The sequence below is a fragment of the Macrotis lagotis genome, chromosome 2, assembly GCF_037893015.1.
Source record: "Macrotis lagotis isolate mMagLag1 chromosome 2, bilby.v1.9.chrom.fasta, whole genome shotgun sequence".
NCBI lineage: Eukaryota > Metazoa > Chordata > Mammalia > Peramelemorphia > Peramelidae > Macrotis > Macrotis lagotis.
The window spans coordinates 113,758,542-113,776,112 of NC_133659.1; the positions used below are offsets into that span (position 1 = coordinate 113,758,542).

Below are 17,571 nucleotides of genomic sequence, written 5' to 3' on the forward strand. Positions count from 1 at the left end.
CATCTGTGTCCAAAGAAAGACCAAGGACTATTACCTTTAATTTAGGGAAAAAAACTGATATCTTATTGTCTGATCTTGCTATCTCTTATACTTTGTTTCTCAACTTAAAGATATGATTTCTCTCTCATCACATTCAATTTGGATTCAGTGTATACCATGGAAACAATTTAAAGACTGACAAATTGCCTTCTGTGGGGGTTGGGGGGAGGGAAGTAAAATTATAAATAAATAAAATAAATATAAATATAAAATCTTATAATTCAGAAATAAAAAAAGGAAAGAAATGAGCCATGATCCAATTCCTCAGAATGATAAGAATCTTAGCCTTTGTCCCTGTGTCTCTTACCAACTTTCCTCCTAGTAATTTTCTAAATTCATGTGCTAATAATAGTTACATGAAATTGCATATATTCTTTTCTACTGATTAATTCTCATGACCTGTAAAAAAGGAACAATTGACAGTTATTGCATGAATCAGTTGAAAGAAGCTATCAAAAAATATCACTAGTAACATTCAGCAAAGGAGAATGAATCTCTTAGTCAAAGAAATAGCATTGTACAACATGACCCATCTTTAAAAATCACACTGAAAATTACAAAGATGATGACACATCCTTAGGTATATTAAAATTTGAATAAGAAAATTAGCTAGAATGAATTTTACTGAAGACATTTCTAACCTGCCTAAAAGGAATCTAGGATAAAGCATAAACTCCTAGCTTCTATCTCATAGGATTAAATAATTAAATTTATTTTGCCTATGATAAAATCAATATTTAACTTATTATAATATATAACCTGTCTATCTTATCTATCTCCATCCATCCCTAGATGAATGGATAGATAGATACATTATTGCTATTATTAACTTTGTTTTCTTTTTTGTGGGGAGAATAGATATCTGAGCCTTGGTGTCCTCCTACTTTGCTCCTGGGTCATTCTCAAGAAGTCACATCTGTCTGCTGGTGTCCAGCTGATTTTACTAAGGTTTGTAACTATATCTTCATGGGTTTTTTGAGATTTGGCTTAAGAATTATTTAAAGTTAGTTTCAGCATCTCCTTCAGCATGAAATGTTAATCCGAAGCCTGGATTGGCATTAGTCACGCAGATTCTAATTTTGCTTACTGTTTTAGAAAAACCTTATTCTCCAGTCATGAATAGGAATGAATTCCAAGTCTCTTTGACAGCTCAACCTAAGCAAAAATACCCCCAAATTTTAATTGAATATACTTTCAATAATAATTCAACATTTTTGCTTTTTTGCATATTCTTAGTGTTATGTCAGTAAAAATGACAACTTGATTATTAATAGTCTAATTTGGACTATGAGTTGTAAATATTAAGTGTGTTAGACCTTTCTGAAAAGAGCTAACTATACTAATAGCTTCTTTTATGAAGCCTCATTGTGCTACTAATTATACTTAAGGTAACTCATACTTGAGTGATTTTTAAAAGTTTTTAGGGAATTAATAGGGTTGCATTTACTCTGCACTTCTCAGACATAACATTTGTTGTATGTTTGATAATGGACACCACGTTTTAAGAGATGACAAACTATAGTATATGTAGAGAAAGGTCACCAGGATGACAAGGGCCCTGGAAATCAATTATGAAAACAGTTGAGGGAATTAGAGAGCTCTAGTTCTTTTTGGTTATAAAGAGCATTACCTACATTTTTTCATTTGGTCCTTTCCCTGGCATTGTGAGTTTAAGTAGTAGTGTCCCTATTTTATAACTGGGAACTGAGCAAAGTGATTTGCCCAGTGTGATATTAGGTAGTGATAGGACTTGAATTGAAACTAAAGTATTATGTGGATCAATGTTCTTTCTTCTAGATGAAATTGTTTCTAATATGGACTGTTAAACTCTGAACTAAATATTAAATGCAAAGCCATTATATTTGGGGGGAATTATTTTTCTCTTCAACTAAATTTAATAATCCTTAGAGTCCTTAAAGTTTGGGTTGTATACAAATATCAAAAGGTTTAAACAAATATGGTATCTCTTTCTATCAGTCCACACTGACACTTCCATCTGGTAACCACATTTTAGACATCTCCCTAAGAGGACTTCATCCTAATCCTAGGATGAATAGAGCTAAAGACTACTCAGATTCCAGGCATTTTTTCCATACCAGTTATGGAGTCCTGGAGTTCTGGTAGGGAAAGGAAAAAGCTAACCTTTTCTTGGGGGCCAGAGTTTTGGAGGACACGTGAGGTTCTCCCCCCTTTGGTTACTGAATTAGAGAAATTGTATAAACAAATACTCAAGAGCAGCTTTTGCATTGATGGCCAATTGCCATATTTCTTCCAGGCCAAACTTTCTTTGCCATAAAAGGCCTGGGCAATGGAATGGTCAGATATTTTTAAAGGGGCAAAGATTATTTTTAACTTCCTTAAGTCTAAGGAGCCAGATGTTTTCTTATTTGTTTTTGTACCTATTGGAAGATGGACCTCACAGGAACCTTCTCCCTCTGCCTGTCACATTTTACCAGTCCTGAGCTCTGCTGATGGGTGAGCCTTGGAGAACTGGCCAGGAGTTGGAAGAGAGCTACCTGTAAATACTTTGAGCTGACTTGAAAAGATCTGTGATTTTCTTGGTGTGGGCACTTCCTTTATGGACAAAGAACTCAAATCTCTTAAGATGAAGGAGGCTGTTGATGAGATACTGCTGTCAAAAAATGCTCATCACCTACTACCCCAACCTCCAGGTCATGAATGTGGTTCATGTGGTCCTTGGGCAGCATCCTGTTGCTAATGCTTTAGGTGCTGTTAGCCTTGCAGCCTGGAAGCATTTTCTGGAACTTGTACTATCCTGTCATGGCCTTCAGGAACCTAGGGCTACTTCCATACCATGAGGAATCATTGTAGAACTTGAGTAGCAAGAAGATGTGATGAGTTGTGAAGTAAAAAATACTTCAGAAGAAGCTAGGGAAGAAATTGGATGCCTTGACAGGATTTCATATTGATATAAAAGGTGTTAATATCTCTCATACTATGACTTGACAAAAATGAATTGTAGCATAAATAATTTTCATTAAATTGCAGGAAGAATTTTCTGACTTGAAATGGAATGAATGAATGAATGCAGTACATCTAAGGTAGAATAACATAGTCTAAGTAGTCTAATATAGTTTTTAAAATGAGGGAGAAGTGAGAATTCTCTGTACATTTCATAGATTATCCAATAGAGAGGGATCAAAATTATTCTTCTTGATGCAAAGGCAAACTAGAAGCAAATGGGGAAATCGTAAGTGAGGAAGATTTCTATTTGATAGAAAAACTTTCAAACACTTAAGTGGAATGAACTGCCCCAGGAATAATCTTTTCACTATTAGAGGTCTTTAACTAGAGGTTGGATAACCACTCATTGGAGAAGGTAGAAAGGATATTTCTGTTCAGGCATGGATCATAGACTTAGGTGGCCTCTAATGTCTTTTTTAATTTTGAAAGAAAAGGTATTTAGTCTTTTTGTAGATCAAAAGGAGCAAAGAACTATTTTCATATAAATAAGTTGTCAAGTCATAGACCTACCTGAAAACAATTTAGGGCAAGAGATTTTCAGTCAAGCAAAATGCTACCCAAGTTGGTTCTAAAGACCTAGCTTGATTTGCTTTGTTGCAAGTCTTTGACTCAATTGGAAGATACATAATGACCTGAGTCTCTCAGGAAGACCTGATTCAAATCCTGGCCTTTGACAAATTACTTGCATTGACTACTTTACCTTGAGCTGCAGAATGGAGATGATGATAATAATAATAATAATACTTGTAGTGTTTATTATACAGAACTGTTATGAGACTCATGAGACAATATTTGTGAAGCACTTATAAACTTTAAAGCCTATATAAATGTTGCCTTTCCCTCCCAGATTGCTACATGCTCTGATGATAATACCATGAAAGTTTGGCGATTGAATCCTGGCCTCGAAGAAAAGCCAACACTAGACAAACATACTTTAGTGGGTTGGGCATATCAAAAGAAAACAGAGGAGAGAGCTGGCCTAGGTAGGTATACCATTCACTTCATAATTTGTTTGGTAGTTTGAGGAGGGGAGGTTTGTTTACCTGCTCTTAAAGATAGTTTGAATCCAAACTTCATCTTGTTTCCATTTATATGTAAGTCAAGGAAAGAACTGTTACCTCCTCAGCATAAATAAATCAGTTCCAAGCTACTGAATTTGACCTAAGTACATTCAGTAATAAAAATAGTCATTGTGATGGTCAGAGAATAGCTTACACCTTCCAGGTGCTGAGGAGAAATAACAGGAAATTTTCAGCTACCAGTCATTTGGAAAGGCTCTGTGATCTGTGTGGTACAGTGGCAAAGCAGTTGGTAATATGTCTTCTTTGGTGTCATTTCCATTAGTAAAACCATAACTTTCTGATGTTGAACTATTTGAACGTACCAAGACCTATGGTGACAGGACCTTTCTTTTCTGTTTCTTAAATAGCTCTGACTACTAGGAGGCAGAGCCTGTAGAACTGGCAGAAGTAGTGGCCAGGTCTTTGTTGTGAACGCTTGCTCTTTGGAGAGTGTCTTGGGCTTTTCTACCTGTGGGGGTGGTGCTGAAAGCTCCTGGGCCACTGTAATTCTTGGGTCTCTTGGACTCTTGAGTTCTAAGCTGTTTATAAAGAGGTAACTCCCCTGATCCATCTTCTGTCTCTTCCACAGGACACCTGGCTGCTTCCTTCACAAAGCCTATATAATTACAAAGGTCTTTCAGGAAGTAGAAAGTAAAATGGAAAGATGTATAACAGGCACACACTCATTTTCTGATGTGGGGGAATAAGAATTCACTCATTTGTAAGCAGAGCCGATTAGATTTTCAACCCCGAATTCTTATCCTCAACAGGTTACTTGGTATTGTGTGGAGTTTTGTGCATCATCAAATAACATTTAATGATTTGTAAGATTTGACCTTAATGAGACCTTTATAAATAGCCTAGTTCAGCTCTCCTTTTACAGATAAAGAAAAAGAGGCGAATGAGTTGTCATAGTCACACAGTACATAGCAGAGCTGAGATTTGAATATAGGTTTTCTTACTCCAAATGCAGTCACTTTCCATTACAATTTAAAAGGTCTTTTTACCTTTTAACCAGTTTTACAGCACTGTTCAGTTATTATTTACTAGTAAGGATTTATCTAAGACCTGGGTTCAAATCTTATCTTGTTTCCTTATTATCTCTTTGACTTTGGGCAAATCTCTTAATTTCCCTATTTCTCACCTTTCTCATCTGCAAAATTATGAGGTTAGATTTGGCCTCTGGGGCCCCTTCCTGAACTAAATCTAAGAAATCATTCTGTGCCTCCAGTTGTTTGCTACAGGCTTAGGAAGAAAAGTTGTTTATTCCTATCTGGTACATAATACTTTCTTTGATTTTGTCTCTACTTTGTATTCACTTAGTTTTGTACAGATCAGTACAGTAGAGCGTAAGCTCCTGGTGGGCAGAAGATAAATGTCTTTTCTTTAGATTGCAAGCATCTAACACATTTCTAGCATTTAATGAATGTTTGAAGTGAAATGAATCTGACCCTTTTATAAAAATGTAGCAGAATTCTTTCCTAATAAAAAAATGAATTCTGTAAGAACCTTTAATGGATAGCTGTCATTCAGGAAGTCTGCAAAACCCTTGTCCCCTCTATGCCAGCTCTTCTCCCATATCCAGAACATGCTCAGCCTGGGTTAGTGAGCAAGGGGTGGGGAGGTAGAAAGTGCCATCTTTCATTCTGTGAAGAGCAATCTCACCAACTGTCTCTGGAGCAGGTTTTACACTAGTACCGGACCAGATCAGTCTGTCTTCCTCTCCATCCCCTCGCCCTGTCTCCTTCACCTCAAAAACCCAATAGGCTGTCTTGGGGAGAGAACATAAACTGAGTGCTTAGAGAGCATCAAAGAATTTAAAATCCAAACTACCCTTGGCTCTTTCCCCTTTTCCTAAAATTGTCATATCACAAAGCCCATACAAACTGTTTTAGGACCTTGGTTGAAATGTTCATCAAACTGTTCTCCCACCCACTTGAATGGAACAAATGACTCCTCTGTGGCTGTACAGTGACTATTGACCTGGGCTGAGGCGCCCAGCAAAGGAAAACTTCCTTCCCTCCTGAAATAATAAGAGTACCTGATCTCCAGAACATAACCTCTTACATAACCAGGAAGTTCTGTGGCAAGAGTTCCTGCTAACTTTTAACTCCTTTTTCCTATGTGCTCTGTGTATTTGATATAAACTGGATTTTTAGTTGCCTTTTCTAATTGATGTAACACTGTGCATTTGGCTATAACTTGCAGCTGGAGAGGGTGATTTGGGCATTCATAAGAATAATTGTAAATCTCATCAACTAAAGGAGATCTGGATTTAAGTTAATGTAAGTTAATGTCCTATGGGAAATCTTAAGCTTTTTCCTAACATCTAGACTGAAATATTTGGTTTAGAGGACTCTCACTTTTTCTAGAAATGTAATGTGAGGATTTGTGTTCTATATTGACTGATGGGACTTCTTTGGGGACTTTATGATTTCTGCTTGAACTGAAAGTTAACCTCTTTTCTTTCCATATAAATTCTCAAAAGGTATTAGTGGCTAGAAAGAGAATTGGCAGGTATCTACTCTTAGAGGAAAATCTACCTAAATAGTAAAAAAGTTTGTAATTCAAGATGGCTAAGTCCTGTCTGGTTCGTTCTAATTTAAATGTTCATTTATTTAGACCAGGAGGAAAAAGTCATGCTTGCATATTAACCTTCTTGCAAATCCAGATCTGTATGGGTCCAATTCAGTAATTAAACTAATCTAAGTTCTAATTCAAAAGCCTTACAGCTATAATATGAATAATCCCTTCTGCATGCCATTTAAAGCAAGAATACAATTGTAGAGTCTGAAGTTGGGGGGAAAAAATTTAAAGGTTGAATGAGTGTGAAGAAGACAAGATGATGTATAGAATATAGATTTTTTTCAAAGTAATTGCCAAGCTTCCGCTCCTACTCCACACCAGAATATCAGAACACAGGACTTGCACAGAACTGTTGCGTCAAAACCAGAATTGCATGGCTTTACAGAAAATAGATAAACTTTAAAGCACATATTCCCATATCACTGGTAATTCCATCAACAGCTTGACATTTCTTATAGGCATTAAAGACTGACTGACCTGTATTATAACTCCCAAGTGCATGAACTCTCGGTGTCAGAACAAGAGGACCCCCCCCCCCCACAAAGAAAAAGAAAGTTAATATGTTCAAGGAGATTTTTGTTAGACTCAGAGTTTCTCTACCTCCTTTTAGCTTGAAGGCCATCTGTACCAAAGGAAAAAAAAGTTAACAAACAGGTTTTTCAGATTTCCATTTTGCCTCTTAGATCACATTCTTGCACAGATTTCTCTAGCTTCTCCCTTGATGCAAAGCATCCTGGACTACTGCCATGTGACAAATGCAAAAGTTGAATGCAATTCAATAAAGATTAAGCACCTAATGTGTTTCAGGTACTGTGCCAGGGAGGCAAAGGTGAAAACAAATGAGCCCCCACCCCAGAGTTGATGTTGTAAATCAATGTAAAAATAAGATAGAGGAGCAGAGAGTGTGGTGGAGGGGGAGGAGAGGTCACAGGCAGACTTGAGGAGGAGCTGGTATTTGTCATTGATCCCTCCTTTCTGACTTGTGATTCCCATTGGAAGTTTTCTTGGCAAAGATATTGGAGTTATTTTCCATTTCCTTTTTCAGCCCCCTTTACAGATGACTGGAAGTCAGGAAAATCTGAGTTTCACTCTAGCCTCAGACACTTAATAGCTCTGAACTTAGACAAGGCATTTAACGTACTTGCTGCCTCAGTTTCCTCAGTTGTAAAACAGGACTAATAATATCACTTATTTTCCAGTCTTGTGAAGATAAATGAAATGATAGTAGTAAAGCATTTAGGACCAGTGCCTGCTACTGCACTTAGTAAATATTTGTTCCTTTCCTCTAGAAAAAGGGAAGTTTGGAGGAAGGGTTTGTCCAATTAGTAAGATAGAAGATACCCAATAGGCAGCTGATGACCTGGGAGTTGAGGAGAGACATTCTAGATTGATTTGAGAGTCTAAAGTATATATCTGATATTTGAACCTTTGAGATAATGAGATGATAGGGCAGAGGAATGGCATCTTCAGGGATGACCATATTCTCATGTGGTCCTATCTGTCACATCTTCAGAACTCTTGATTTCCTATAGATCATCATCTAAATCTAAATTCTTCACCCATCTCCATCCCCAAAGTTTCAGCATAACTTCACCTACTCCTTCCACTTCACATTCTGGAATGCCATTCCATAGGCAACAAACTTCCCTTCATCTTAAATATTTTCCTCTCCCTCTCCTTCGATCTGCCAACTTTTATTGAAACCTGACTTTATTCTGATGATACTACGTCCCTGACTGCCCTTTCTGGTCCTGGCTGCACTTTTCACTCTCTGGTTGAGGCAAGAAATTGAAAGATTCTTTGCCTATCATTTTCACTTCCAGGTTCTCCCCCGCTGTCATCTCTTTTTGAAGTATGTGCTACTTATGTCATCAAAATTCTAAGAGCTGTTATTTAAAAACCCCTTCACACTTCACCTCCCTACTCCTCCCCTCTACCTTCCCAATGAGTTTGATACTTGGATCACAATTTTTTCCCTCAACTTCTCCCCTCATACTTGGGTCTTCCAATTTACATATTGGTTCTTTCTTAAATACTCTTAACACTCACTTTCTCAGACAACTCATTTCCCACCAATTGTTCTTCTACCCAACTCAGCCACCTACAAAGAAAGTCTTATCTCTTTGATCTTGCCCTCCGCCATAAATGTATGTAGGGTACAATAATTTTGAAATCCCTGACTGTAATCTAGGATCACAGTCTATGATATTTTGACTCCCTTTGCCTTTCTTTACATAACCCTGCTCTTTATCTGCACCATGACCTCCTGACTTGTATTACCTCTGAATTCTCTCTCAGGCCATCTTTCCTGCACTAGCCATTTTCTCCTCTTCTCCCCATCTTGATCCTTGATGAACATTTTCAACTCTGCACTGTCCTCCTCTCTTAAATCCCTAGCTCCCTTATGTCAAGAGTCTCAGCTTTAGATGACTTCAATCTATTTTGTCTCCTCCACATGTGCTCCTGAACAAAGATGGAGAAAAATGTCCTACTTCCTACCAAAATGCCCATGTCTCCCCATCCTGAGAAAGCCCTCACTTGATCCCACCATCCCCACTATTGTCCTATAGCTCTTCTGACCTTTGTAGCTAAACTCCTGAAAAAGGCCATCTACAATAAGTGCTTTTTTTCTCTCCTCTCACTTCTGACCTTGCCCTCTCCAAAGTTACTAATGATGTCTTAATTTCCAGATCCAGTGACCTTTTCTTAGCCTCATTCTTCTATCAGATCTCTTCTCTCTCTCTCTCTCTCTCTCTCTCTCTCTCTCTCTCTCTCTCTCCTTTGCTGGACCATCTGCTAGATTATGTCTTCTAATATCTTTCAGGGTACTGTCCTGGATCCTCTTTTCTTCTCTCTGAATACATTGTCACCTGATTATCTCATCAAGTCCTGTGAATTTAGGTACCATCTCTATTCTGATTACCTTCAAATCTGCCTATCTTGCCCCCAATATCTCTGCTGACTTCTGATTTCCCTTCACCTGCTTTTTCATACATCTCAAACTAGATATCCAGCAGATATCTTGAGCTCAGTATGTCTAAAATAGTTCTTCATGCTTAGGACACTCTGTCTTATTTCTCAACTGTTGTCCTTCTGGCTTTTTTTAAATCCCAACTAAAATCATCCCTCCTTCAACAGGACACCTTCCCAACCTTTCTAATTCTGTTTTTTCCCCTATTTATCCTGTATTTAACTTGTCTTGTATATATTTGTATGTTGTCTCCCTTATTAGATTGCCTCTTCATGTATCTCGAGTGCTTAGCAAATAATAGGTGCTTAATAAATGTATAGTGATTGATAATAAAGAGAAAAGAACCTAGGACAGAACCTGATTTTAAGGAGGTTGGAAATGGGTTATGTTCTACCAAAGTTAACTGGAATCAAGAAAGGGCAATGTCAGAGAAATCAAGGAAAGAAAAAAGGTCATGGAGGAGTGTTCAGCAATCTTAGTAGCTTCAAAGAAGTTAAAGAAAATGAGGTCCAAAAAAAATGAAGTCATAAAAAAGAAAGAGACCATTGGCATGTGCAGTGACTTTTTTTTTGTTTTTGCAAGGCAAATGGGGTTAAGTAGCTTGCCCAAGGCCACACAGCTAAGTAATAAGTGTCTGAGACTGGATTTGAACCCAGGTACTCCTGACTCCAGGACCAGTGCTTTATCCACTTCACCACCTAGCCGCCCCTGCAGTGACTTTTTGAGAGAACAAACCTAAATATATTTGTAGGCATCAGAGAAGAAAATTTACAAATGAAACACAAAAGAGGAATTGTTAAAAAGATTGAATCAAATTCCTGAAGAAAATAGGATTGTGGATATATGTAGGGGTGTTGAACTTGGCATGGAGAAGGGTCATTTCATTAGAAACAGAGATAGGGAAGGACAAGATGGAGGAGGAATTTTGGGTTTCTCAGTGGGAATTCAAGATGGAAATCCTCAGTTTCCCTTGTAAAGCAAAGACATCTGCTAAGAGAGGGGTGACTGGAATGGCATTGTTATCAACTCTGCTGGTTATATGCCAAGAGAAAAGAAGGGAAGATTTTGAATAGGTCCTGGGGAGAGGAGAAAAATCAATCAAAGCAGAATCAAATGTGCAACACTGAGGTTCCAGTGAAGATTAGATGATGAATTTGTAGTGGGCCTAATTTTTCATTTCTTACAGGGCCATTCAAAAGAAATGTATGTTAAAAGAACTTTGGGAAATTTAAAATACTTTTATATGCCAACTATTATCATCATCATCTTCATCTTCATTATTGCGCCAGTGACATTCAATAACTTAAGAGTAAAGGAAGTGGTGACCCAGGATTGAATATTGATAAAGTATGCCATGACTACAGAACAGGGTGTCAAAGAATTGAAGACTGGAGTATTTTGTACAATAATCACATAGCACATGTAAGGGTTGCTGCAGAGCACCTTGTCTACATTCACTCCTTTGAACCTCACAATCACCCTATGAAGTCCCCATTTTTGGATGGTTAAGTGACTTGGTTTGGGTCACTCAACTAGTGAGTTGTTCAATTCAGTGGATTTAACCAAGGTTTTTCTGACTCCAAGTCTAGCATTTTATTCAGTTACTAAATTGAATAACTTAAATAAAACTGAAGAGAGAAACATGAGACTAAAGTAGAACTAGAAGATTAGGAATTAATGGAAGAACTGAAGGTCATAGAGATGAAGGCCTTGAAGCAGTAGAGGGAGAGATAGGACAAAAGATAGTGATCAGAACATGATTTCAGAGTTCAAAATCATGGAGTTACTTACACTAAAGTATGACTATCTCTGTGGGTGGCTGGGATGGAGTAAAGTTTTAAGTCATGGGAATTGAGGAGGTTGGTTCATGGGGAGGTCACAGCATTTGAGAGGATTTGTATTTTGAAATTCCTAAGTATGAAATAATGGATTTGGGGAAGATAAACTGTGAGTCAGGTCCTGAAATCCTTGATAGAAAAGGAAGGTGACCAAATACTGGTAGATCACAGCAATGCATATCTGTGCCAACATAAGAGAGATAAATGGAATGAATCTCAAAGGACAAGAGGATTCTGAGTGGTGACAAAGGGAGGATCTGGAAGTGTTGGTAGTGAAGCAGAGCAAGGAGGAGTATATTAACTCTTCTTCCTGTTCCAAGTAATACACCCTAAAGTTTGAATATTTCTGATCTTAGGCAATTCTTGCTTACTAGTTGTATGTGGGCATAAACGTGGATAATGGAGAACCCGAGGAGATCTCATGCTAATTTTTAGTAACAATCTCTTTACCTCCTCAGTCTTTCATTAGAGCACCTGATAAAAACCCTTTACTTACTCCTATTCCCATATTGCTCTTGTATAAAGGAATAGGAAAAAAATTACTCATTCAGAAAAGATTTGATGTTTGACTTGTGACTTATCTCTTCCTCAGGAGCAATGACAAGCAATCAGATGACTCCTGCCAAAGCTCCTAGAGTAAAGAGCAGTCCACTCATTTCTTCTCCATGGTCAGCAGCTTGTGCTCCAAATTGTGCAGGGGATCTTCCTCTCCCTTCTAATACCCCTACATCCTCTCTGAAAACCCCTCCTGCCAAGGTCCAGACCAGTCAAAAGGACTCTCTCTATTCCATTTCTCCCAAGCCACCTTCATCTTCCAAGATTTTCTTTCAAAACTGGGTGAACAAAACACCCTCTTCATCTCCATCGAACACACCACCTGTCCCTGAGATCCTGATTCCATCTCCCAGAAAAGCCCTCATTCCTGTGAGCCAGACTCTATCCCAAGCAACGAGCATTCCTGAAACAGCAGCCTTATCTAGAAATAAAGCGAAGAGGAGGCTGGATTCAAGCTGTCTGGAAAACACAGAGCAGAAGTGTATAAAGAGCTGCAGCTGTGTCACAGAACTGGAGGGGAAGGCTAAAAAATCTCATCTAGATCTATGCTGCCTGTCGGGGAACCAGGAGACCAGTGGTAAAGACCTTCTTGGACTCTGCAAATTAAATGAAGTGGAAAAGGCCAGTGAGACTGCTACAACTCCCTCATCTCCTGCCATTGCCAGTGCTCCAGCAGGCTTTGGATCCCCCCCTCTTTCTTTAAAGCCTTGTGGAGGAGGGCCTGAAGTGGTGGACAAAGAGAATAGTTCCCCTGAGAGAAAAAACTGGTTGTTGGCTATGGGGGCAAGATGGAGGACTGAAAAAGGTGGGACCCGGAGCCCTTCCAGTGGTTCATCTTCTCAACCTAAGAGACAAGATGGAAAGACTTCTCCAGTAAGTCAATCTGGCATCTTGGTTAAAGATGGTTAAAAAATCTTCAATAGGTTTTTCTAAGCTTAAATGGTGCTGCATACAAATCTTTTGGGGAACCAGATTCATTAAGGAAAGAGAGCCCATTTACCTCCTTTGTTGAGCTGTTTTCCACAGTTAATTGCCTTCCCTTGTATATTAAGGGATTGTAGCCTCGTGATAACTGACATGGAAGAGACTTCCTGGCAGTTCAGGATAGGAGATGGATTTATTATCATTATTATTATTAATTCTTATTTTAGCAGTAGGGGAAAAACTACATTGAGGTCTCATGCACTAGGAACAGGGCAGAGAGGAATTTGTTTTGATAGACTGTGACTGAGCACGTTGCAGAGAGAATATTTGCCATAATCTCTACCCTGTTCAAATTTAAATACTCTTGCATATAATAGACATTTTTCTATATCTTCTAGCAAATAAATTGGTCAGAAATATGTCATCTTATAAAATTTCAGACTGTTCTCAACTCCCTACCTTGTTACTCTAGTACCATTCAGCTCCTTAGTAACTAGGTCAGAATGAGCAAAAGAAAGCTAGTTCCTTAAGTGTAAAACATTTGAAGAAGCCCATCTTGAAATTTCTTTGTGCCATGTTATAGAAAGGGGCAAAGGGCAAGTAATTGCAGAAAGCACAGAACTCCATCTGCTCCCAAGTCTTATATTAAGAAGGGGGGGTTTGGTGATCAGGCTTTGCCATTGGTAGCTGCCTTGCCAGAGAAACTTTTAGCTCACTTGTGTGGTTTACAAGGTTCCTGCAATCCTGAAAGGTCAAAGAGACTTAGCCAGTCTTTCAGGGACTCCACATTAAGGTTTGCAAAGTGCTTTAAATATACATGTGTGAATTGTATGTGAACATATATATACAGTTAGCCAGTTTGTAATAGAACTAAGTCCGAACAACTTCATAATTCTTAATTGTCCGTAATTGCTTAATTGTCCATAATTGCTATAAGTATGTATAAGACTAACATAGAACTATCAGTAATATCTTCCAACTAGTAGTTTTGTTCTCCACCCCAAATAGTAAAACTAAGTGAAGTGAAATAAAGGTGATAAAAGAGCAAAAATTCAAGAAATAAATTCCAACTCAGAGATAAAAGGAAGAGTTAACTAGGACTTGAATTAAGGAATCATTAACTCTGTATGATTAGCAACTCCAAGTACAGTGCTCTATCCATTAGACTATGCTTCATTATAATATAGTATTAGCCTGAAATCTGTTACCAGAGGGCCATGTGGAACAAGATGGGGAATAGTTTCCTCCCCATTTCCTGGCCACAGGGCAATCTAATTTGATTATATCATGAGCCAACAGTCCCATAAGCCTCTCTAAAAGTTTTTTTAAAGGTTGCTTATTAAAATGATTTGTCCATTGGTGGAATTTCAGGCAGTATAATGCAAGGGAGAGGGACAATCAAGCAGCTTCAGGAAATCAAACGTATTTATTTGAAGGTATCATAAGGTTGTTAATATTGGTCAAATGAGAATATACATAAAACATGTTGCAGATCTTCAAATACGAATACAATAGCTGGGTCAATCTTTGATCCACAATTTTTTTTAAGATATTTAATACTGAAAACTGAGAGGGTAACTGACCATATCAATATCAAAGTTACCTTGAATTTGCTTTTTTCTTAACTTACTGAGAAGATTAAGAAGCATTGTACAAACAACAGACCCTATATTTGCCACTTTCAGGTTTCAACTACACCTGGTTCCATGAGGAAAATCTGTACATACTTTCACCGAAAATCCCAAGAAGAATACCGTAGTAAGGAGCTGTAGATCATTCATTCAGAACCTGAACATGGTGAGTTTTTTAGTTTTCTGCAGGAACAATTCTGATGACCTAAAGCAATTATAGTCATTGATAAAACTAACTCCCCCCCCTTTTTTTTTTTTAAAGGAAATACCTCAACATTGAAAATCAGCACGAAAAGCTATGTCCTGGAAGTAGCTAGCACCTGGTTCTGTTATTATAGTGTAGATTCTGCATCTGTAAGGGGAATGCAGGCCTGTATTCTTAAGGCTTGTTTTCACAAAAATTAATTACTTGGTATAGAACATATTTGAACATATTTCTCTTTGGAGAAATGACGTAGCTGCTCTGTAATGACAATTTAGCAACTTCTAGTCACAGGACCTAGCCATCTAGGTAGCACTCTGTTCCAAGGTCCACGTTGCCAGGTGAAATCCTCTGAAGCTCTCTGGATCTGTTCAGTGTTGTATACCTTTGTATAGCAAAAATGCTTGGCTATCTGTAAAGAAATCTTGTAATTTGTTGTAAATATGAAACTTCCATTTGGGTGACTTTTAGTATTACCATCCCCTCTGCTTAAATTAATAAATAAAAAGTATTTGATTTTTACATTTACCTTGACATAATATAAAATACTGGAAAGAGACAGAATTTTTTCTTAAAAGTTTGAATTGGTAAATTATTCTTACCATAAGGCTAATGATCAGTAACAATTTCATCTGAGTCTCACTTCCTCTTTAATGAAATAGAGATCAGTTGTTGTAAAGAAACTGTTTTGAAAACCTTAAAATATCCAGTGAGTTCTTTTTTGAAACAATAAGAGGAAGAGAAGTTTGAGATTTCTTTCTTTGCTTAATTATTCATATAGAAGATAGTTGTTTTAATGCTGCTGGAGTATTCCAAGAGCTGGGATACAAAGACAAAATTGTTCCTGCCCCCATAGAGCTTATATTTTATCGGGGGGGGGGGACATAAAACAGATCAACAAATATGATAATATACAAATTAATTTCTGAAGGATAAAGAAGGACTCTTAACAGCTGGGAGGATCAGATCAGTTCTTGTAAAGAAGATAGTCCTTGAGTGAGACTCAAGAGGGACAATCTGGACAAGGACCCAGAGGGAAGTAGTCAATTAGTCCAGTTTGAATGTGAAGCAGAATCATGTGTATTAAGCCTGAAAAGATAGATTGCAACCAAATTATGAAGGACTTTGAATGATAGAGATTCCTGTATTTTATTGTAGAGGCAATAGGGAGCCATTGACAATTCTTTAGCAAAGGAATGACATCAGCCCCACCATAATCTAACATTTATGTGGGCTTACTATTTGACTGGAACCTGGGCTGAGTACTTTACAATTAATTCATTTCATCCTCACAACCACCCTTAGGAGGGTAGGTGCTACTATTATCCCCATTTTACAGATGAGGAAGTTGTGACTTTTTTTAGGATCACACAGTATGTGAGGCCAAATTTGAACCCAGGTTTTCCTGGCTCCACATACTGAATTTTAGCTACTGTGCCTTCTAGCAGCTCCTAGTTGAAACCTTGGTTGATACTTGATCAATAGCAAATACATGTTCATCTTGGAAGTAAACATTAGAGTGCAAAATGTTTAAGCATATATACAAAGTAGTCTACTTCACTGTTGTACCTATATTGCTTTTATTTTTAGTTCAAAATTCTTCAATACAGGAAGAATATATAATGCATAAATCACATGGTGAAACTGGATTAGAATATAGCTTTATTGCTTAGCTTTATTGGTGAATTACAACCATCCCTCTTCAAATCTGAAGTCTGATTTTTGGGAAAAAAAAAAACCCCAGGTAGCCAAGACCTGGTTTTTCAATCAGCTGAAGGCAAAACCCTCAGACTCTGAGACCCTATTCCAGTCAAATTCTAGTTTTCTTAGCTAGGTATTATATTTCTAACTTTCTCCCTACTAAGGAAGTTTGCCTGCAGGCTAGACTACTTGCCTGTCATGTCATATAATTTTCTTTTTTCTGGTTTTCTAACTTATAATGCCACCTTGACCTCAGGAACACAGAAGTTATAAAATTTGCAAAAAATGTGTTAAATGGACATAACTTCTTAATAAACTTAATGACTTAACTGAGAAATTGATGCTTCTTTTACTCTGGTATGTTTTCAACAGGTAATTTATAGATATTTAAACTGTCATCTTCTATCAACAGGAACCATTTGATTTTGTGAAAAGGTTATGCTAGCTCTTTGTGTTTACTGATAAAATTCTGAAAATGTGCTTCATTTCAGAGAATGTCTGTCCCCCCTCAGTTTGAGAGTCCTAGGAATTAATTTTGTTCTATCTCATCTCCTAAATTTGTTTATAGACTTTGTTTACTTTTCTTTGTTCTTTTACTGTTTATCTTAAAAATAATCTCAGTTCTACTATTTAGCAGGTTTGTGTTTTTAAGTCACTTACCATTTCTAGGTCTTAGTTTCCTCCTCTCTAAAATAGGAATAATATTTAACATAAGCGTTGTGAGAATTCAGTGAGGGGAATGTGTGTAAACACTTTGTAAAGTAAAGCATGATATTAATGACATCTATTAATTTTAATTGTCCTTTTTTTAATTCTATTATATCTAGTTAAAATAACCAGTACTGCACATTTAACTATGAAGGAATATACTGAAAATGATCCAGTTACTATTCACCTTATACGTGCGCACACACACACACGCACACACACACGTCATGTTAACTGAATCTTTTTGTTAGGTTTCTGGTATAAGATTCTTCCCCTTTATTTACATTTCGACCAAGCTCACCTACAATTTCCTGACTGGCCTTCCATCTCCCCCCCTCTGCCTTTGCCCACACTGTCCCTGTGCCTGTAT

At 37.5% G+C, this 17,571-nt stretch overlaps 1 protein-coding gene across 2 annotated transcripts in view; it reads left to right on the forward strand.

The window, feature by feature from the left end:
- Positions 1 to 15,674, forward strand: part of DTL (denticleless E3 ubiquitin protein ligase homolog) — a 45,454-nt gene extending 29,780 nt beyond the window's left edge. For both annotated transcript variants that reach the window (XM_074222614.1, XM_074222613.1), the window contains exons 12-16: positions 898 to 987; positions 3,872 to 4,007; positions 12,073 to 12,908; positions 14,645 to 14,756; positions 14,853 to 15,674. In XM_074222614.1, coding sequence (XP_074078715.1) covers positions 898 to 987; positions 3,872 to 4,007; positions 12,073 to 12,908; positions 14,645 to 14,731 — 1,149 coding nt within the window. In that variant the 3' untranslated portion in view covers positions 14,732 to 14,756; positions 14,853 to 15,674. The remainder of the gene's footprint in view (positions 1 to 897; positions 988 to 3,871; positions 4,008 to 12,072; positions 12,909 to 14,644; positions 14,757 to 14,852) is intronic.
- The last annotated feature ends 1,897 nt before the right edge of the window (positions 15,675 to 17,571 follow it).